The following is a 24,723-nucleotide window of genomic DNA, read 5'->3' as shown; positions in this document are numbered from 1 at the left end:
CTAAATATGTTTCTAAATAAAAATCCGTAAGAAAGTTTAAATTTTGCTAAAGTTGTACTTACATTCAGCCTCTTCAAACTTGTTTTGGAAACAAAAATGTAATATTTAGCTACATCTAATATTCTATAAAAGTGAGTCTTCTTCATGGTACATGAATAACAGAAATACATAATACTAACGTATAAAAATCGTGTGTCAAAGGTCACGTGATTGTTCTAAAAATATATTTTTATTGTCTCGGGTTCAGTCTTTTATATTGTTTGTTGCAATGTTATTTAGACTTATTCATATAATATATGTAAATATTTGATCATGATATCTTAATTCTGTGAAAAAAATACTATAGATAGAATAAAGTGCGATATCTACGTCTTTGAGTTCGTTTCTTTCATCTTGGAAGTTTGTACATGTGCTAGTGTCACTTCCTGATGGTGTAGGTTGGTTACTTCTGAACGGCGATTCTGGTAATGGAGAGAGCGGTTCAAAAATGTCTGTTATTACCGTTTTCTTGTTCGTCTCTGTGTGTAGCCAATGTTTCTTCCCCGGTACGGTGCGGAATGAAGGTGTTGCCTCAAATGTTTTTTCCACGGTTTCACAGGTTTTATTTCCGCTGCTTCAGTGTTCTTTTTTCTAGTCTTGCCATGTATCTAGTTGAAGGTTGTTTATGTTTGTTATTAATGTGGACCTGGAGGTGTTCCCGTCGGCTAAACGAGTCATTACAGATGAAGCACACATATCTTATACGTGTATTTTGATGAGTTAGATAGTGTCTGTTAAAGTTGCTCTTGGATCTTTTTAAAACATTTTGCAGGTGTTACACTGTCTCATGTTTTTGTGAATGATTGTAAAGGCGTCGTCTGGAGTTGTTGTTTGTTCTTGTTTGATTCTTGATTCCATGGTTTTACCGTATTAGGTTAAGTCCAAATGGTACTCTTGTTTTAAATATTGCTATCAATGTTTCCTCTGTTCTGAGGCGGATGCTGATGTTGCTAGGTGTTGACAGTAGTACCGTGAAGTCAACGTCATTGACGTTATGGCTGTGTGAACAGAAATGGCGGGAAACTGGTTTTACGTCATTGACAGTTTTGATATCGGCAAAATGTCCATAGAAGCGTTCTCTTATCGTATTACCAATTTATCCGATATATTGTATACCACATTTTTTGCATGTAATCAGGAAAATTACGCTAGATGATGTACAGTCATATGAGCCTGTAATTCTGAAATATTTTCCTGTATAATAGATCCTGATTTCTAATTTCGCGCTTATGTGTCTGCAGATGCTTCTAATTCGGACGGCTTGGCTGTAAGCGATACTTTTCTTTTGGTGTTTCAGGTGGAATGAACTATAGTGAAGGTACATATTCGCATCAGTAGGTTTTGTGTATAATGTTGTTGATAAGTTGCCGTTTCTATCTTTGGTCATTGTGACTTCCAAGAAGTTCACCGTTGTCTGGCTGACATCGCTGGTAAATTTTATCGTCGGATTGGAATTATTAAGGGTCGTGATGAAAGCATCTAATTCCTCTCTGGTATGTGGCCAAATCATAAAGATATCGTCAATGTATCTCCACCATACTAGTGGAGCGTGTGTGTATCTAGCTAAAAAATCTTGTTCCAGCTTGTCTATAAAAAATATCGCGTAGCTAGGGGCACATTTTGTGCCCATGGTGGTTCCGGAGATTTGTTCATAGAATGTATCGTTGAATCTGAAACAAGTTTTAGTTAGTATGAAGTGCAGCAGTCTAAGGACAGTCCAGGTTTTAGGCTCTTGTTCCTTCCTTTTCTGTAGATCGTGCTTTGCAGCTAAATGCCTTCTTTGTGTGGAATATTAGTGTAAAGTGCTGTTACGTCTATTGTAACAAGATATGCATTTTAGGGACCTGTTTAAGTGTTTTTTAATTTTTCCAGGAAGTGGTCAGTATCTTTAATATAAGAAGGGATGCCTTTCGCTAGTGGTTGCAGGAAGAGGTCTACATATTCTGATAACATTTCTGTGGGCTGCCACAAGCTGAAACTATAGATCGTCCAGGATTGTTGGGCTTGTGTATTTTAGGTCGTATATAGAAGATGGGAGTTCTGCAGTTTTTTGGTGTTAAGTAGTTGGTATGGTTATTGTTTAATAGAGAATGTTTCCTCAGGTATGCCAAAAATTGTTGATTTCCCTAGAAGCTTTGCTGGTTAAGTCGGTTGGTGTCATTTTGTAGATACTTGTGTCTTTTAGTTGTCTTAAGTCTGAACCCTTCTGCTATATAGTCTGATTTGTTTAAAATGACTATTGCGCCTCCTTTGTTGGGGGGGGGGGGGGGGGGGGGGGGAGGGTTATGACGATGTCATTGACTTTTTGAAGCTTTGTTATAGCAAGAGATTCTTTTGATGTGATGATAAGTAAGTCGTGTTGGACCATGGTTAAGAAGGCATCTAAATTTGTTGATTTGCCAGCCGGTGGTGTCCATCCTGAGCTTGCTGTGAATGGGTCTGTTGCGTTTCTGGGTTGTTGAGCGAAATAGCTTTTTAGTCTCATTCTTCTGTCGAAAAGTAGAATATCCCGATGGACTTCTATTCTATTTAACTTTTTCAGGGGTAGGACAGAAGGATAATCCTCTACATAATATGTTTTTTGGTCTGTTGACGGATTGTAGTTGGATAAGTTTTTTCTATAAATTTGTGGTAGTTTCTGAGCAGTAAATTCCTCACGTGTCTAAATCTCCTGTTTGGCATTAGTAGATAGAGTATACAGAGATTATTTAGTTATAGCTGGTTTGGGTTCTGATTTGTGGATGATTTTTTGTTGTTGATATCTTTTTGGACCGATACAACTATTTTTGCGATGATGTCCGAGATGAGATCGACTTCGTTACTTGATGTAGTTTCTTTGAGATGCTTTTGTACTTCGTTCATTTCTTCTGTAATTTGAGCTTTTCGTGTGTTCCAGTAGTCTAGAAGAATTTTAGTGAGTTGTTGTCCAAAGTGTATGTGAGCTTCTTCCCATTTAATTTGGCTACTGACACATTTTTCTAAATATTGTACGTGGTGGTCTGTACGGGTTAATTGGATGTGTAATTTCTTTAAAACTTTGAAACGCGGGAGGTTCTCTTCAGCGATTCGTCTTGTTGAGATGTCGTTGTCGTCCGCTTTGCGCTTTTTATTAGACTGTGCCGGAAATGTAATTGTTGATGTTGACTGTGTAGTTATCTGTATCAGACATTCAAGTGATGTTTATGACGGGTTTCCTTTTTCAAAGTTATCGTCGATGCCTATTTCGGTGGATCCAATAACTGGATACGCAGAGGTAAGATAATGCATCTGTGAAAACCTCTCACACCGTGTTAGGTGTCTGTTTGACGAACCCGCGAAGATTGAAATTCTAACGGGATTCGTGTTCGACTAACGCAAAATACTATAAAAGTGGGAAAAGTGGAACAATCAACACAGGATGGTTTAACGTTCGTTTATTGAAATAACATCTAACATAGTCAAAAAAACTTTTTAAACAGTATTGAGCTTTTTTATAGTAGAAACACAATAACTTGCATTTATCCTATTATTTTACTACTCCAGTAATAGTGAATGCATGTTGATGATAAAACCATTATACATTTTTTTGTAAATATTGCATATAATATTGAGCTAAGATCACTCTCATTGGTATGGACATTGACATATAATGTTTTTCAATAAAATTAAACTCATCCAGAATTTAATATGCTCCATGCATCGGTATACAATTGTAACATTGTTCTGGAGGCGAGTTTTTATAACATATCATTGATCTGGAGGCAATTTTTATAACATAACTCTAATCTGGAGCCGAGATCCTATAAGAGAACATTAATCTTGAGGCAAGTCCGCATCGGATAATATTAATCTGGACGCGAATCCCTTGAAATTAACACAAATCTTGAGGTGAACCCCTTTAAGATTATATTATTCTTTTAAAACAACATAAATCTTCAGGCGAATCGCTATACAATAAAATTGATTGAATTAAGTCAAGTGTAATATTAGTATGGATAAATATATATTGAAGTGCACAAGATCAATGTGTATATATTCTATGTTTAGGATAAATAGGATAAACCTCATTACTTGGTTCTGGGTTTTTTTTCTATAAATATTGAGCAACCCTGTCACAAAGAACAATCCTAGTCAAAGTGACATGAAGAAAAAGCGTGAAAAAGACGCAGAGTAAGGTAATCTCTTATTCTTTAAAATAATTTTAACCTGGAAATACAGGGGAAAAACTCCTTAGATCTACCAGGTAAATTTGGTCAAGTATGGCACCAAGCTACTTAAAAGGAGGATGCAGATACTATAAGCCTGTCATTACAAGGTACACTTAGATTCGCAAAATCATAGAATAAAATCTGGAAAGTAGATCCCTCGGAAGCACCGAGAACAAGGCAAACAGTGAAAATTGCAGACTCGGTTTGATTGAGTCTGCTCATGAGCAGTAATGGAAAATGCAACACTGCACACGCCCCCTAGCACCGGCTTAAGCAGTATTCAATCTTCAAATCTAAATGAGTTGAAATCAATGATCCCGAAGGAATAGAAAATATAACAACACTGAGATGAAGTCGGGGCGACTTTTTACGGCCGCCACACAGCACTTAACACCCGCTGTTGTGAAGTAAATAGTAAATAAAATCTGTAAATTAGATCCCTCGGAAGCACCGAGAACAAGGCAAACAGTGAAAATTGCAGACTCGGTTTGATTGAATCTGTTCATGAGCAGTAATGGAAAATGCAACACTGCCCACGCCCCCTAGCACCGGCTTAAGCAGTATTCAATCTTCAAATCTAAATGAGTTGAAATCAATGATCCCGAAGGACCAGAAAATATAACAACACTGAGATGAAGTCGGGGCGACTTTTTACGGCCTTATTATATCCTTATCACATTTATAAGATGGCTCTGTGCAAAAGAAAATAGTTCAATGAACGATTATCAATGATAAGGGAGTCCTGCATCTGCCATTATACTATGTAAGCTCTACTAAGATAGCAAAGCCCATGGTTACCTGTAATCTGTTAGAATAACTGTATTATGCTAGTATTATCAGAATAATTTGCACGAAGTTCATGTGGGAGAAAAAAGTAGGTCATTAGGTCGTGGTAGGTCTTTAACATTACCTGAAATGATATGCATGAACTCACACAGCCAGGACTATAAAGGCATATTTAAGCCGTCACCGTACTATTGCATACTGAGGTACATGTATACTAGTACGAAGAAGATTAATTTCAATTTCCAACGTGGCTGTTCTCATACACTGATAAAATGTATGAATGATCATCACCTCCATCTTGACCCAGTGTATACTGGCCTACCCTTCAAGTACTTGAAAAATGTACTCTGTCCGTTGCATTCACTGGATAAACCTCAGTTGATTGTTTTAACGTAAACTGTATACGACGTGTAGATATCAACCTGATAAATGCATATGTATATTGTTACAAGTGGATCGGAAGTAGTATATCACATACTGATGCGCTGAGTATTTAAGTTTTCATGTACTTTACATTCTATCTGTTGTTGTTTATTTTCCTTGTTCTTGAGATAAAATTTGTCGTCTGACAGATTTTATTAAAATTGCGTTTTGTACAAGTGACACGTTATTTGTATCAGACAAAATATAAATTCATGTTGTCCCTGCTTCTTCCCGGCCGTCTACAAATCAAATTGTCACGGAATACATGATTATTCGAAATAATGGCAGTTTGGAAACATCTGACTCACACCAACACAATGAAGGTTATAGGGCGACTTTTCCAGCTTTTTCTGGTAGAGGAAGTCCCCAAGTGCCTCTCTGCGCATTGGTTCAGACATGGGTGGGCAGTGGGCACCTCCGTAGAGTCCGCCCGTATAGCTGAATTAGAAACTCGCAGATCTGCGGTTCGCGGGGCTGTGAGTTCGATTATGATCTCCTCGGCGACTTGATAACAGACATTGTGTCTGAAATCTTTTGTTCTCCACCTATGATTCATGTGGAGAATTTGGCAGTTACTGGTGAAGAACAGGATAATACTGGTACAGAATCCAGGAACACTGGCTCGGCTAACCACCCGTCCTCTGAAATACTGTTGAAAACGGCGCTAAACCGATAACAGACAAACGACATTATTTACCGCCATTTGTTATTGATAAAGCACGCTAGGTTTGAAACTAGATATTAAGTTTGCTATGACAAAATGTACTTTAAACTAGAATACATATCTTACCTGATCTGCTAAATCTCGATTAGGTAGGCACTGTTATCCATGTTCTAAAAAGCCGTTAGCAGCTGACTGAAAGCAATCTAAGAAGACAAAATGTGAAAATACTGTTGTAAATTTTATGCTTCATTCTAATTTGACAGAATAAATCACAGCAATATTGACGACACATATTATTGACATATTATTTGACGCCATACAGCCGTCCAGAAATGGTGCCGCCACATTTGATCTACGGTTTTATATAAAAGACAATCAAAATGATATAACAGAACTGTGCTATACTTACTAGATTATTAGGCGCACATAATAACTCACTAGACGCCTACGTACTCCTAAGGTATTCTAAAGGACGAGTTAGCTCCCGTATTTCAACATCGGCAACCAAGTAAAATACTAGCAGACCATGTTTATGACAGATTATGAAATGTACAACACAACTCGTGACCTTAGCACCGGCTTAAGTGGAAAAATATCATAATAAAATTGAATGCTCTTTGTGAACTCAAAGGACCAGAAAATATAACAACGCTGAATCCAAGTACGGGGAGACCTTTTACAGCGGCGACACGACCCTTAAAGACTGCTCTTGCGATAGTTAATAAAGTCTGACAAAACATAGAATGAAACAAAGGAAAATAATAGCAGCCTCGTTTATGGTAACGCGTTGGCGTCAAGTCGACCTACTACATTTAGCGCAATACAAGCGGTTGTGCTATGAAATAAATGTTTTACTATTTCATGCTATGTATACAATCGAAATAAAATATTACATGACCATATTTTGATACATGCATGCTTAAACACCCCGAATTGGTTTATATGCAAACTTGTATGTTGTCTAAGTTTAAAGCAACTAAAAAACACATTTTCATGTTAATTTTTTTGAATTAATGGAATTTATGCTATTTTTCAGTTTTTATAAAAATAACTCCATTATTTTCGAGGAAGTTTTAATGAAAACTAATAGCGAAGTGGTGGCAGTTTTAAGCCACCGTAGTAACACGCTGACTTTCTACCTCTTAGTAAAGGAATTTATAGTCCTCGAACGTTTGTTAGGTCAATTACATACTTGTAACCTATCGAACATAGGGCTAGGGCCTATATAGAAATAGGCTTATACTTCGAATCATATAGTTGGACTAGGCGACTTCATTCGCCGTCTGGCATAACTACCAGTTAGATTAGGAATGGCAACAACATGTAGCCTGAAACTAGCAACGCTTTTTTTATTTGTTGCTTTTGCACTCCATATTGCTGGATTTGTACTCCCTGTATGGTCTACGTTTAAGTTGTCGGCGGAAGTTTGGATTTTTAAAATATCCGGCACCCACGTTTCGGGGTTATGGAAAGACTGTATTTGCATGGGATTATTTGGATGTGGATGTTTCCCTAAGATATATAATCCAGGTAAAGTTTAACTGTACTTTAATCTTGAATTTAATGTCTATGTATGTTAACATATTATACATGAAACTATACCGTTGGAATACTAATGTACTAGTTAATCAAATATATAAATTATAATCAATGTAAAACAATGGTTTTTGTTCAAACAAAGAGATTTTTCTTATATATTTAAATTCATGTAACTCTACGTTCCTTTATTTTTTTCAGTGTGACTGGTTTTACCGTAATTATATTGAAATACCTATGGCCACCTGATAGCCTTTGCATAGTTATTCATCATAATTATATTGAAATGTCTATGGCCACCTGGTAGCCTTTGCATAGTTATTCTAATTTTTTTTCATCCAACTCTGTGTTACAAGATTTGTACACAGGGTGTTAGACAATAAAAACTAGTGAGAAACTTACTCCTCTTAATCTTTACATAACACAGTCTGAAAACCAACCGGATTGTTCTAAGGCCCATGATCTATCACTAGTCCCAATCCGTGACTCTAGTTACCTCCCCTGACGGTCCGTCCACAGAGTCACAAGCGGCCACTATTATAAATCGGCGTGATTTAGGTACATCAGTCTGTCTTTCAGACATGACTGCAAAAATAATGACGATTTAATGGCGAAAAGAAAAAAATCTAAATAGCAAATATTATTGCGTTTGTCTTGTGAAATACACGATATGTCAGGTCTTGAGCAGTTCGTAGTTCCTGAAGAGACCTACATTATCGATTTGATTTTCGCCATTGGTGACGTCACAGCTTTATTACGTCACTATTGGCGCATTTCATTCATAGTCAGGTACCGGTTCCGGATTAGCACAACATGGCCCTAATCCAATGTCATTTTGATTACGCCTGTTCTATATGGTACCATAGTCTGACTCAGTTACTTAAATCCAAGCTCCAAACCACACAGAATAAGTTAATGAGGTTTGTTCTGGACCTTGATGCTAGGTCGCACATTGGTCCAGAGCACTTTAAATCGCTCAAATGGTTACCAGTCAACAAACGTGTAGACCAGATTATCCTGTGTCATGTTTTTAAGATAAAAAATGGGTTAGCCCCGGACTACATGGGAGACAATTTTATCCCACAGGATACTGTTCATTCATATAGGACAAGGTTAAGTCACAAAGGTGCTTTTGCTGTTCCAAAGGTCAAAGGTTTTTGGTTAAAGTCCTTTTTCTTTTCTGGTATTTCCCTATGGAATAAGTTGCCTGCTAGTTTAGCACAGACTGAGAAATTACCTGTTTTTAAAACGTTAGTAAAGAATTATTTACTAGACAGTTTAGCATAATTACTTTAATGTGTTTAATAACTATTTAAATTAAATATAAATGTGTTTTAATAACTATTCTTATGGCCTTCGATGTATGTACATTTTAATTTAAGCTCGCATTTTACTTTTTGATATAGTTGTGCAATTTCCATCTAGTCACATAATTCTTTATTTTATATAGCTGTGTAATTTCCATCTAGTCACATACTTCAATTTCCATCTAGTCACATAATTCTGTAAACTCTGTTATGCCTCTCTATGTCATGCCACCAACACAAAGGACCACAATGGAAATAAGAGTTTTCTCTTTTTTGTGTAATCCTTGGTGACGGTGTGCATGTCATGGCTATTTTTAATTTCATGTATGCATTATGTTATTATGTTGTAATTACTATACTTGTTGTTTTTAATTGTCCATGTATGTGCACTCCTTACCGAAATAAATCTATCTAACATCTCAGGCTAATTCTAAATGTATTAGCGCAATATTATTTGTACATTTACTACGATCTAAAGTTGGATTATAAAATTTGAAGACAAAGCAAATATTGGGAGAGAACTATTCACATATATTCTCATGTTCTTGCTCCTTCACGAAAACCTGGAATAAACATTGATGAACAAATCGAGTACGACTTCACATTGTGCTAAATGCTGTACGTTCATGCATATATTTGATAGCTGTTTTTCTATAGTTTTTTTTATGCAGAACATGTCAAATAACGTTTCTGTTCACGAGATAAATGTAATACCTACAGCAAATTAAAATATTTATTTCGTTTTTCATACTGTGCAGCTTATAATTTATGTTCATATCTTAATCACTAATGATTACGCCTGTGTTCGGACGTGGCTGAGTTGGACGTAATATCAGACTGAAATGAAATGAAAGTGATAATTACGTCATGAGTTGGACTAGTCTATCATATGGTGTACAAATGTTGTTAATTTACAGGATGGCTAACAGGGGTTCGAGTCTTGCTAGCAGTAGGTTTAACAGGTCTGCTGCTTTCGGTCTTTATCTCCTTCATGATAGTATGCTGTTGCGGTTGTACTGCGGGGAAAATAATCAGAGGTATCAACATATTCAGTGTTGGAGTTTCAGGTAAAGACCCGATTTACAATTAAGAAAGTAATGAAATTTGAAATACTAGTATCCCGGTCCAGGCACTGGAAATTTCTGAGATGCTCTTGAGTGTCTCCCACCTAACTAGAGGCCTGTACTTGTTCTTCCCAGGAAAGATGGCTTTGCGTATATCGATGCTATACGCTATACACAGAGCACGTTAAAGAACCAGACTGTCTATTCAAAAAGAGCTAGGCTAAGTTAGCCCGGACACGTCTATGTCCCTCTGGTCAGATCGCTCTGTGTCTGTACTAGTAGAGGATGTGCTTGCAGTGTATGTAAAGCGCCTTTGAACGTGTTTATCATGAAAAGGGCATTATATAAATCTGGTATAATAATAATAATGTATGAAATATCTTTTTACAAATTTATTGCTAAGACATCTTATTTACGGGACAACCTTTACTTAATTCAATATTTGTTGATGTCTGATGAATATTTATTTCATGTATAAAGTGGTTATTTTCTATTAGTTTGATAATATGACTGGCTTTTTTTATACGTTATCATAAAACATGTTCTGATGTAATATATATATTTCAAACAGAAAACGATGCAATTACTCGTGTATAAAAACTTGTATGTACATATGACTTAGGGTGTGTTCGATTCGGGTAGAGTCGAGCGGATTTTTCACACTACCGCCATTCGAACGCTAGTGTCGAGGTCAAGTATATCGTCGTGGTCACTTTAAAAATGCCGGAACTACAAAACACCAAGTTTTGAGGAGACGGAAAAAACATTTTTTCTTGAAGAATACAAGTAAAAGGAAACTTTTTTTTGCATGATCTCACATCAGATAAAATGTCTTATAATTGGGTTATGCTTTTGTAACAAAAAAATAATATTGACCGAGATAACTGCAACATCGGCATTTTATTATTTATGTTTGCTGTTCCGGAAAATTGAAATGCAATAAAAAGCCGGAAATGCATTTTTCAGTCTAGAAATTGCAATTCAGGGATTTTACATTGAGTTACAATTAGATTTGTTGATGCTTGTTTTGTTGGGTTTAACACCCGTTTCAGCAGTATTTCGGTCATATTACAGGCGGGCAGTTTACCTAACCATCGTTCCTGGTACAGACCAGTACTAAACACCTTTTCTCCGTAAGAAACTGCAAACTTTCTCACATAAACAGTCATGGTCGGGATTATACATAATAATCGGTAAATCATTTTTCAATTATTTATCCTTTTTGCAACTTCCAATTACATTATCGACTATAACTGTTACTCATGAAACATAGCTCGACACCTGTCAAATAATGCAAGGTCTGGGTGTGCGCAGTCGGTTCCGTCCACACCAAAGTGTCCTCGTAAAGAGGCGGGAGGGACGTAAAACTATGAACTAACTAACAACAACAACAACAACAACAACATGTGCGCACGGTTAGTTTGTGCTGGGAGATTCTGCGATAGGAGCGGATCATTGGTCTAGTGGTAACACAAAAGACTTGTCACCAGGGGTCGCAGGTTCGATCCCCCGCTCCACCACTGAAAATTACAAACAGTTTTCTGACGAGACAGTATAATTTGAAATGATCTTCAAACGTACAACCTTGTTGAAATAATATATCAACCCAAAATGTTAATGTTCATCTTTTTTATTCGAACTGAATAAACAATTTAAACTTCAACATGAAACGGATATTACGTTACTTTTCGTAGAACCTTAACATAAAAACTACTAAAACAGTGCTCAAAACATTTACCTGCTCATTTTCTACCGCACTAAAATACTCTTTGTTTGCAGAGGCCATAGGGTACTTTTATCCATTGAAAAGGATAAAACATCAATATTGCAAATGACTTATTGACAATAATAAACTACCAATTACGTCAAAACAGTTAACTAGAAAGAAACAGTAAATTTAAAAAATGTAGCATAAGTCCTTTAAACAGTTTCTGCAAGATATTTTAAAGTCTTACTTCAATAGCCGTTACTTCGATGAATTGAATTGTAAAACTAATTGAGGAAAACTTTACAAAAGCAATTCAGAAAGCAGTCATTTTATGACAACAACACTTTTCTAACTCCGAAAGCAGTCATTTTATGACAACTTATCAATTATAGCAATAAAACTATTTGACAATAGTTAAAACTACATGTATAGCACAACATGTTAATGTACCTAGTTGAGTAGAGTGTAACTATTGGAAACGTTAGCACCATGAAATTAGAACTTGTAAATTTGACATTAGTTTCAATACCTTCTGCTAATATACATAGATAAATGTCATATATTTCTAAAAATTGTTTCTCTACGATATATTTTAACATTAGTACACTATCAATGATGAAGCAATACTGTCTTGTCAATCTGTAAGGACACATTTGAAACTCAATTGTAATAAGCACTAGTCAGACAGTAATTTTATAGTCGTCCGAAAGTCAAAATATTTGACGTCAAACGTTAATGCCTTACAGTCAGTAGATGTTTTCGCGTGATCACGACTCATCATTGTGGAAGTCCATCGTAGTACGCATGGTAGTCCCTGGGAATGACTGCTTTGATTTGCTGGAGATGATCATATTTCGACTTTCGCAAAGGCAACGCTTTAGCGTATGATGAATGTACTTCTTCATTGAACGTTGGTTTGGAATTTCTAGGCTTTCTCAATGCTACGTAGGCGTCAGTATAGTTAAATCTATACATTATCTCACCGCCTACTGTGTATTTCAGATTTCTGATATCTGTTACAACTGGATCTCCTGCTCTACTCCCGGGTCTGATTGTTGTATGATACTTCAACTGAGAGTAGTCCTTAAAAAAACTATAGTCAACGTATTTCACTTTATATTGGTCATCTTCTCTTGCATCTTCAATCAGTTCAACATACCTCTGAGGTACATATACGTCTTTGTTTTTAATTTTTCTACCTATTACCGAATGCACGCTATCGGCTTCCATATACGTATGGCCCCTCTCCAAGATTTTTTGTTCTAATTCAACCTTATGGGTTACTTCAAATCGCAGAAGTACACACGATAAGGTTACATTCCTATTTTGGTATGTACAACCGTCGCTATAAAGTATAATCTTTTCAATCCCAGTTAAATCTAGGTTTTCAAGATAATCCACTATGCATGTCGCAGACAGGTCTGCTGCGGTCTCATTCCAGAAATAGCACATAACAGCTTTTGTGTGCAAATCGAAAATGGTGAAATTGTGGCAACATAATTTTGTCTTATAAAATAGGCAACTGGCTTTAAGCTTTGGGCATAATAACAGACTCTGAAGATCCATTGTGAGCACAATCTGCTTGCCCTCTTTACACGCTTCTTTGTCAGTTTTCTTTGAATTTTGCGCCTCCGTTTTTCTTTTGATGTGCTGATTGTAGTCGTCAGTCGATACTGTGCTTGCCTTAAAGCCAACGCAAAGGTCGCACTGATCTTTACGAGGTTGATAGAATGTCAAGTTCAATTCGTCGAAAAGTTTGGTGAACTGTGTTCTGCCATACACCGGTTCATTGTTTTCTTCTGATACGTCTGTGTAGTGTTTATATAATTCTCTTAAACTTGCAAGTTCAGTTTCTAAGTAAAGTTTGGAGGAACTGGCTCTACAATAATGGGAAGGCATTTTAGGCAATCCGTTTAACCTTTAGCATGCTAGATAAATTGTCGTCTGCTGGAAATGTCGTCTGCTAAAATTATAAAGTTCATTCAATTTGCTCCAACATTGGAAGAAATATTGTCAGAGTAGCAAACAGCTTGGAACCTGATCAGACGCCGATTTAATCGGCGTCTGATCTGGTTCCAAGCTGTTTGCAAAGGCTGTTAGATTCGCCTGCAGCAGGCTAAGGGTTAAATATTTCATTGCTGTTTCTCTGGCTTCTTTGTCCTTTCTATTTCTGTTCAGCCCTTTCGTGTTTAAATTCGGTATTCCATCACTTGTATTGTTACGTTCCAACCAATTGTATACACTGTCTTCTTTCAAACCGAATGTTGACAGGAACAATGCCTTACAAACAACATGAATCGTACCAGCTACTTTAATATGATACTGATACGAGAACTTCCTTCTGCTTTCATCAGAATCTTGTTTTGTTTTCCTTTTGACTTCTGTTCTTGTAACTAAATTTGTTACATACATTCTCCTTTCTGGCCATGTCATGTTGTTCCAAAAGTCATTGAATAATTCCACTCGTGCATTTTCTTCAATTTTTGAACACTCTCTACCTCCCCAGCCCTTTTGACATCTATCACCACATGGCCGTGATTGCAATACCCTTTCATTACGTTCAATACAGTATCTTATTTTGCCATCAGGTGCCTTTCCATAACCAAGATAGCTCCTACCTTGCATTCTCATTCGTCTATTTTCATCAAAACCTGTCTTAATGGTTGGATCAGATGTTGTGACTGTTTCTTCATGCTCTATCATTTCTGAAACACCATTCGCTGAAGCGGTTTCTGTATCTGGCGTCCAATCAGGGTCATTCGCTTTATCGTCATAGTCATAGAACTCTTCTTCACAGCTACTTGCATCTAATGAAGTATTTTGAGTTTTCTGCATAATTGTATCTATGCTTTCTGTTGCTTGTAACGTTTCCGCGTGATCTTCAAGCGTCGACATTTCAATGCTTGTTGCATGTAAACATTCAGCTGAATCAAACAACTCATCTCTGACCGGGGTATTCTCTGGCTCAGTCATAATTAGTAGATTCTCTATGTCTATAATTTCTGTGAAAAAAGTTTCATCATTGTCACTATCGATCTCGAAATCTATGCCGGACTCAGATGGTTCAGCTGGACTAAATATAGTATAATTATGCTCTGTTATCATAGTTAAGTCCTTGTTTTTATGTTGTTCATTATGTGTAACTTTAAGTTTTTCTTCGCATGTCTTGATAGATTCATTACCCTCATTTACTTTATGATTATTGTTCGTGTCAATTTCATTCTCTTTAAATTTCAGTTCACTATTTTCATTCACTTTGCAATTGAAATTCACTTCATCATTGTTCTCAATCTCTTTGACAACCAAATCAACTTCACTGTTTCCATTTTCATCACAATATAAATTTGTGTCACTATTCTCATTCCCTTTACAATTCAGATTCACTTCATCGATTTCATTCACTTTACAACTGGAATTTACTTTCTCATTTTCAATATATTTGAATTCAAAATTCACTTCAGTATTATCATTTTCCTCACAATTCAAATTCATGTCACTATTTTTATTCCCTTCACAATTCAGATTTTCTCCATCGATTTCATTCTCATTGCAATTCAAATTCACTTCACTAATTTGTTTTTGTTTCTCTTCACAATTCATGGCAACTTCATTCTCATTATTTGCTTTATAGTTATTGTTTGCGTCAGTTTCATCATCTTCACTATTCAGATTCACTTTACTATTTCCACCCCCTTTCAGATTCACTTCAATAGTTTCATGAGCTTCGAAATCAATTTCACTGATTTCATTTTGCTGACAATTCAAATTCAATTCATTGATTTCATTCTGGTCACAGTTCAAATTCACTTCATTGATTTCATTCTGATCACAATTCAGTTCCACTTCACTGATTTCATTCTGGTCACAATTTGTATTCATTTCACTGATTTCATTCTTATCAAAATTCAATTTCACTTCACTGTTTACACTTCCTTTACAATTCAGATTTACATCATTGATTTCATTCTCATTGTCTTTCAAATTCACAACATTGTTGTCATTACCGTTGAAATTCGAATTTGCGTCACATGCTTTAGTCAGTTTGCATTTCAAATTCACTTCACGATTTTCCTTCTCTTTGCAATTCATTTCACTGATTTCATATTGTTTAGCTTTCAGTTTCTCTTTGCATTTCGTTATAACGTTAGTGCACTCATTTTCTTCATGAAATTTGTTTGTGTCATACACATTGGCTGCATTATGTTCGTTTTGAATTCGTTTTAATGCCATAAGTACTTCTAGCCTTCGTCTCGTAGATTTGTGCTTCTTTTTTGCAAGCTCTTCTTCGGTATTCATTAGTGAAGTGGCCACCGGCAACTTCCTTTTTAAACTTGACATTTTGAGCTAGTAATTAATAATTAGCATGCCAGGTTCACATTTTGGACAATGTATGCCATTTTCTTTTATATCACTTAGGTGTGCATGGTTAAGATTTTCATCCGGGAAAGTTACATGCAAACACTGGATATGGTAATAGCGTTCACAGTCTGGAAATTTACATCTCACATAGAGTTGTCCATTAGGCAAGTGAATAAGATACGGTCCGTCTTCAATGATTCTTTCAAGTATATATACAAATGTGTGAAAATCTGGTTTGTAATTACATATATGGCATTTATAGCTACAAATGTTTGTTTCTAGGTCACTTTCCGTATCGCTAGCTCCAGAATATTCAGATTCAGAATAGCTCATTGTAGTTGTCTGGGTATCTCATCCTCTCACAAAATATCTGAAACACAACAAAAGACCCCCATTTAATTCAATAACTGTATTGATGTCACTGTAATTTAGGTATGGCTGCAGTTAATGATAGTTACGTCATCGTTTGTCTATCCTAAAGCTAATCAAGAATTTGCAATACTGGTAGAGCGTCTGCCTCTAGATACAGAGATGGTGGATTCGAACCAACCTCAGGTAGGCTTCAGTCGCAACCTACGTAGGCTGTTTCGGTGCGAATACTGCTTAATAATCAGGAAGCAACCATCGAGAGTGGTTAAAAGAAGCTGGAATAACTTGCCGCAATCGATGCGAAATAAATAGCTTTAAACTAAACCACAGTCTTGATATCAAAACAGTGCCAGTCCTACAAGCAGTATGACCTTTTGCCCGCCAAATGACCAATGCCTGATTCTTGTTATAATTTTTGAGAAAACATTGAAAAAACATTAACTTGGGTTCGAAAAACGTAGTAAACCGCAGCAAAATAATTATTATGCCAATGGACTCAACGTGTACAAGTACAGGGCATGAAGTCAGTCTGCGTATACAAATATGGGGTATGTTTTCAGTCTGTCTATACATTACTGCAATAAATTAGTTAAAATCCCCTGGATCTTATTAAGAATATTTTTTCCAATTAGAACGACTTTAATTGGCAGCAAGTGCGTTCTAGTCACGAGTGTAACGTCATGTTTTTAACGTCATCGATTTCTGATAAGGGTACGAGTATTATGAATTTATACATGTATATATTTGCTTAACCTGATATACATGAATAGGTGCGATTTTAAGCTCAGGCAATATTAGATCTACATTGTAATTAATATAAAATGCCGGACCTACACGAACTCCTTGTCAGATAGAACCTTTACGAAATCTATAAAATACCGAAGTTGCATTTTCACCCTGAAATAAATGTTTATATTTCATTACAAAATATGAAACTGAAATATATGTTTTCAATATCTGTTAGCATACGTAAATCATGAACAAATTCGGTAGAAGAAATTGATTTGTTAAAATTTTCTTGTCATCGTTTTAGACCCAAACGCAGTGCTTCCATTTTCAACATGATTTCTGTCTTTTTAAAGCAAAGCAATGAATTTAAAGATGCATTATGCAAATGCTTAGTTACTATATTAAAAGAGAAAATAAAAATTAATTGGCTTACCTTTCAAATTATCCGTCTATTATTGATTAAAAACACACTTCGTCGGTCCGGTATTATTTTTGGACTGTTATTGTTTACCAAGAAACATAGAAATGCCGGAGTTGCACTTATTGTAATTCCGGCATTTTACACTTTTCAAAAGTTGACCAATGAACATTCGGCATTTCTATAACTTGAAAAAAAGCATACTTCTGATTGGTCTATTGGGATGAATATCGAACAGAGCGACGCGGGAAGGCATGTAGTTACGGAAATTGCAAAAAGCGAAATTTTGTAGTTCCGGCATTTTCAAGTGACCACGACGATATGCTCCTCCCGAAATGGGGAGTTAAGTCGAGCAAACGTGCGTATGATAAGATAAGATAAGATAAGAAATTTATTTATTATAGTGACATGTGTAACAACAATTATATGATACATACAAACAAGAGACATGAAATTTACACTCGGCCCAATGGACCTATATGTCACTTTGTTTATAACGTACAAGTATTTACAATTTTCAAAATTATTTGCACATGAATATCTAAGAATGGCGATTATAAAATTTGGAACAATCGTAGAATAAAACAATGAAATGGAGCTCCCCTATGAATGAAGACTTAATTAAATGAATTTTAGTTAATTATCAGTGATATGGATCAATAAGGCTTAGTGCGTATGACTTAATCCAAAATGGCGGCATAGCAGCGGAAAGCGAAAGGTTAGCATTGAGATTGTAAAAAAGTTTAACATCTGTATCGAAGCTGATGTTGAGAAACAATGCAAATTCATCGAATTAATACAGATGCGTCATTTTGATTTAAAAAATCATATTTACGCTCAACTCGACCCGATTCGAGCCTGTTCGATTAGACAGTAAACTGCGCATGCGCGAGTGTAACACAAGTGTACTACCGCTCGACCGAATCGAAAACACTCATAGACGTGATATGACCACACGTATTGAAGCATTGTTTTAGATTTTTCGAGGCGAAAAAATACTATGCGCCTAAAGAAAATTCTTCAAATACTTCGCCCAAATTCCAGTGTGCACGTTACATACATATTTGGTCCGCGAAAAAAAAAATCGGCAAAGAGTTGAGAAAAGTATTGAGAATGTCTGGCAGACTTTTGTGTCGAGGAAAGCACTCAATTTCCTATCTTCGACGCGTTTTATACAATTTAAATCAGTCAAGTAATAAGGCAATTTTAAGTAAAAATGATACCTGAATCGGGCAATTCCCACGTGTATATGCTAGCAAAATGTCACGTGGGATGGCCACCCTGACCAAACTTATGTAGCAAAGTGATTTATTATTTAATTCCGTTGACATTGTGCTGATATAGGTAACAGCCCCTATAAAGGCTAAAGTTCGACAAGCAAGAATGGTAGGTATTTCATCTGTTGATTGGTAAAAAGTCTTCGTGTGTATAACTACTTTTGTATTTTCTATCAAGAAAATAAAAAATAAGAGTTTTTTATAAAACGTGATAAAAGTATGTTGGCTTTAGTTATTTGTAGAAATAATGGATATATAAATATGGTACCCGTTCTGGAGAGATCCGCAGAAAAAAAATCACATAGAGTAATAGAGAAGACATTCAACGAAAAACAAAAAAATATATATATATAGGAGAAACGCATAGACATGATATAAAACATTTGATAACCGTCTGTTTGATCTGCAAAATGAAGCGCGTTACAAAATTGTATGAGGGCCTGGACAGTAAAAAGACTCAAAACTTGAAACATTTAGTCGATGTTGCTTTAGTTATAGGTCTATAGTTAGAGGTTAATGCACAAAAGAGCCGGGTCGGGGGGTGATAAGCGGCCCGGAAAATGAATAATCGCCAGAGGCGATTATCACCTCCCGGCCCGGCTTTGTCGTGTATTAATGTCTTTAATACATAATGTTTTGTTTCACTACTCAGAGGGAGTAATTACAAAACCTGACTTTAGTTTTCAATAGCTAAATAGTTTGGGATGCTTTTTTTCTCAATGTGTGTTTAGTCGTACCCGGAAGCATTCTGTGGTTATATGGTGGAAATAAGTGAGTGCACTTAACTTATTCTTGCACATTTAGAAAAATTACAGACTTTTTGACGGTACGGAGCGGAGTGAATTCGTATTTATGCATTAATCAAACTCATCAAATGGTTCGCCATTCTTAAAACTTGGAACAACACATAATTTGAGTCATTCCATGAAAAAAAAAACCTGCAGTTTTCTTAGCAGTAGATCTATGTTTATGGAAATCAATTTTAACATGTTTGCAACTTGTTCGAAATTTGAAATTGTTTGTAAATTGTAAATCATACTATTTTACAACACAAACCCGAACACTGTTGAAACTCGGAGTACTAGCTCCAATGTAAATATGTGTATATCCTGTTTTATTACTAAAAAACAAGCATCGTAATTCTGCGACAAACAGTATTTTAACGTTCAGATTAGCGACAGACCATCCAAGCCTAACAAACTGTTTGCTAACGACTCCAACGTCAGCTATCTAGCAATATTGAAAGCGCACTGACCATGATGACGTTTATGTGGCCATAGATTTTCGCGTACGTGTAGCTATTTCAGTCTCTTATGATTTTCTAATAGAATGGTTTTGCATATGATTTTATGTTCCTATAAATTGTAAGTGTGAATTGTATTTTAAAGTGAGAGGTAAATAGAGTATATATATATATATATATATATATATATATATATATATATATATATATATATATATATATATATATATATATATGTGTGTGTGTGTGTGTGTGTGTGTGTGCGCGTGCGTGTGTGTGTGCGCGTGCGTGTGTGTGTGTGTGTGTGTGTGCATTTAATCATGTACTTGCTCGGTCACTGACTTAACATACGTACATTCATGCAATCACACAGTCTCTTACTTAACACCCATACATGTATTATATACTCACTTGTTCACTTACTCAACATCCGTATACTCACTCAGTCACTTACTCAACATAGGTACTTTCACGCGTTCACTTGGTCATTTACTCATTATTCGTACACTCATGTACTCACTCGGTTAGTTACTCAACATTCATACATTCATGCACCCACTCAACATCTGTACATGTATTATGCATTTACGAGGTCGCTTACCCAACACTGTACATTCATGCATTCATTTGGTCACTTATTCAGCAGCCGTACATTCATATACTCACTTGACCAGTTATTCAGCATTCATACATTCATGTACTCACTCAACATCTGTACATTCACTATGTACTTATTTGGTCACTAACTCAACATCCGTACACTCATGCACTCACTTGGTCACCTCTGAACATCCATACATGCACGTAGCCACTCGGTCAGTTACTAAGCATTCATGTACACACATAACACCTGTGCCTGTATCAATGTACTCACTTGCTCAGTTACTCAACATTCGTGCATACATGTACTCACTCAACACCCGTACATATATTATGTACTTACTCGGTCACTTACTCAACATTTGTACACTCCTGTTCTCACTCGGTCACTTACTCAATTTTCGTACATTCATGTACTTAATCCGTCATTTAATCAACTTCGTGCATTCATGTACTCACTCAACATCAGTACATGTATTATGTACTCAGTCAGTCAGTTGCACCACATTCATACATTCATGCACTCTCTTAACTTACTCATATGATTTGCAACTCTCAGCTTCTAGCTAGTTTAACCTTGAACAGAGATTTTATCCATACTGGTTTTATAAAAGCACATTTGAATATATATATATTGTCTCTTGTAGTTCTAGTTAGAACGGTCATTTACAATACAATTGTTTTATGCTGTATGTAAATTTAAATGTTTGTTAACTTAATGAGACGTAAATAAACAATAAAACTACGTGTTCAACGGGCGGGTTATAATTAGAGTTTTCGGCCCGGGCCGATAAGTGATTATCATTGCGTGAAAGCAATAACCTATTGAAAACACATTAATTTGTGTTACTATATATAGTAAAATATGTGTTAAGCTTCTGTATTTCTAACAACAATAATACAAGATAGGCGCCTTTAAGCAAGCCTTTAGATATATAGAAAATTGAAATAACTAGAAGTTTGAACTGTACTTAAAATTAACTGTTTCAGCTAGACTACTGATACAAAATATTTCATTTATATTTTCTTCCGAAATTAAGCAGTGCTGAAACATCCAATCAATTTTATATACCGGACGACAGTTACTAACTAGCAATATATTCATTTTAAAGCATTCCTAAACATAATTTCGTGAAAACTGCATATGTCTATCATCATCGAATTTCCTTTTCCTGACATTAGTAAAATACTTGTATTTATGTTATTTCATGTCCGGACGGCCATCTTAGTAGAACTACCAGCTGGAAGGCTTTTTATCCTGTTTTTCAAGTGAGTCAATCATCAATGATTCCAACGCGCACATGAATAACGTGCAAATCGGCAATTGTGGGACTACTTACTTCACGGTTGATGTTTTTTTTTAATTTAACACGTGTAGTTCTTACAGTGTACTCGTTATGTGGTGTTAAGAAAACAAGTCAAATTTATAAATTTAGATTTCTTATAAAAATACACCAGTTATACATCTGCATAGTTTCCTTTTCTGTTCAGTTTATATTATAACATTCTTAGTTTATTCACCTAACTTCCTGTCTGAATATTCAATTGCAAAGCAATAAACTGATTCAATAAAACATTGTATTTACATTTTCAGGTGTTTGTACCGTCACTGGTGTAATTACATTTGGCATTGAAAACACTGAGGACTTTCAGAACTTGTTCAGCTTCATTGAGTCTCTCCCGCTTGGTTTGGACGCACATGGCAAACTATCTCTGAGCTTCTTTCTTTGTGCCACAGCTGGCGGTGTCTGCATAGTTGTTTGTGCTCCCCTCCTGGCGTATGATTATCGTAGTCCAATTCCGACAGGTGTACAAACAACCAATCGGGTGACTATACCATTAACAGCAGTAATTACTGCTCCGCCAGGGCAGACATATACGTTTGTCAACATCCCGGGTCAAAGTCATTTGGGCTACATGCCAGCATATAACCAGCACCCACCTTACTACGTACAACAATGTTCAGGAATTCAAGGACCTACTGCCTATTCACCACAACAAGGCTATGTACAACCTGGTCAAGAAATGCCAGCACTGACTGCATCCACATATCAACCTTGCTACGAACAGCAGGTGCAGGTTATGCATGGAGAACATGCAAATACGCCACAACTTGGCCATGTTCTACTAAGTCAAGAAAAGCAAGGAGCACGTGACTTTACACCGCAACCTGGCTACGTTCAACCAAGTCAAGTTATGCCAGAACCACCTGTCTATACACCGTAGATTCAGTCCAGTGGTTTGCAGAAACCACAACAGAAGCAAGATTAACTTGAAAAGTCTTCAATATGAAGTCCAGCTGTTATGTTTCATCTGTTTGTTTTATTTTGTACTCATAGGCGACGTTTATTGAATCATATCTTAGTATTCTAGAGTTTGAAAAAAAGAATATTAACCATGCACGATGTCGCAGGTTATAACAGTTTTGATAATGATATTTTTATGCTATTTTTTTTTGTCAAAACATATTATCGTTAGATATTGTGAAAAAATCTAAAATAAATGATCATCTATATATAGTTTGGTTTGATCAGTCATCGAGTAGTGTATTATGTCGATCTTCTGTCAAAACTGAATGCCAAAGAGATTCAGCCATTTATTAAAAAAGTTTTTAGTGGTATAAAATGTTTAACTTACATTAGCGTGTACTGGTTTAAACCTAATATAAAAAAATAATTATTATTCTAATGTTTTGGCAATTATTCGTATTTTGAAAATATGAAAACAGGTCATACTGTTAAAAACAAGAGTTCGTTACATTAAAAAAAAAAACAAGGACGAAACGTCAAACTGAGCAACGCCTTTTTAACTTTGTGCCGTGATCTTTTTGTGGTAAATTTATTATCCATTTGTGTGTATATTCGGCATTGCACATGTTGGAGACTCCTTAATCTTTAGCCTGCTGGCAGCAAGTGATTCTGTCTTTGCGATGCATCTGCACTGTTCCCTATGTTCAGTGAACACCCCTTCCAATCATAAATGGTACGGCTCAAATTTCATTATAGACAAGTCCATTGTAAAAAAGTTAACAGGGTAAAGGTTAAAAGGAGACTTAACTGAAAGATGTCAAAAACACTAAAAACATGTTATCCATATTTTTATGAAGAGGAACTCAGCCTCGTTTTCGAACCCCTACCTTTCCGCTTGTGAAGCTAGTGCTTTTCAGTTCTTGAAAATTTATTCCTTCAAGACTTCTATTAGTTGAATCTCTTTCATATATTTACATAATAAAAGGTTTTCATTAAAATACTATATATGATGTAACGATAAACGCTTGAAAGAACATGTCTGTGTTTCATTTGTTCATATTTTTAGATGTCTGTATATACTGAAAATGTTGTAAACTTTCAATACAAATCAATCAAGAATGGTGTTTATAGACAATAAAATTTATCTTATCACTAGACATTACTTTACCTTGATATAAACAGCACATGGTAGAAAAATTTCATGCGGTAATCCTTAGCAGCAACTTTTACCAGCAAAATTGACATTTCGGCCTAGTGTATAAATTTTTACTTGCATTAAAATAATTTGATTACCAAAGGCAAAAAGTAATATTGTAGTATATATAACGGCGCATTACAGCTTATCCTGGCCTACAATCTTTGTAAGATGTTTTCTTAAGTTAAATAAACGTGTGTTTTTGGAAGCAAATCAAATTGTTTATTATTAATTGAAATGCACAGGCTGAAATGTTTTGAGAAGACAAGACTCTTGCTCCGTGATGTTGTCATTTCTTCAATATTACACATGTATCAGTTGTAATTTTCATTGGCCGCGCAGGTTTGCGCAGGTTCGAGCAATTTTGCAACGTAAATATTTATTGTATGAACCCAATGTGACTGTCAGTTCTTAAACAACAGAGACTCTCAAAGCTTAGAATTTATATTATGTATTACATACAATATTATAACCTATTTGGAATGTTTCTCTGAATAAAGACTACGTTGCAACATAGTATCATATGAGTAAATGGTTACTTATAATGGTTTTAAGGTAATTTACATATAA

The 24,723-nt window shown here is 35.7% G+C and overlaps 1 protein-coding gene across 1 annotated transcript; it reads left to right on the top strand.

Annotated features, from left to right (window-relative positions):
• Positions 1-7,265: 7,265 nt before the first annotated feature.
• Positions 7,266-24,115, top strand: LOC123556405 (uncharacterized). Its single transcript, XM_053542620.1, has 3 exons — positions 7,266-7,629; positions 9,860-10,009; positions 22,304-24,115. Exons 1-3 carry the CDS (start codon positions 7,410-7,412, stop codon positions 22,933-22,935), a joined length of 1,002 nt encoding a protein of 333 aa, XP_053398595.1. The 5' UTR covers positions 7,266-7,409; the 3' UTR covers positions 22,936-24,115.
• The last annotated feature ends 608 nt before the right edge of the window (positions 24,116-24,723 follow it).

Source organism: Mercenaria mercenaria, chromosome 5 (genome assembly GCF_021730395.1).
Source record: "Mercenaria mercenaria strain notata chromosome 5, MADL_Memer_1, whole genome shotgun sequence".
NCBI classification, from domain to species: domain Eukaryota; kingdom Metazoa; phylum Mollusca; class Bivalvia; order Venerida; family Veneridae; genus Mercenaria; species Mercenaria mercenaria.
Note: the sequence above shows the minus strand (reverse complement) of the source record. Positions and strands in the feature narration are given on the sequence as shown.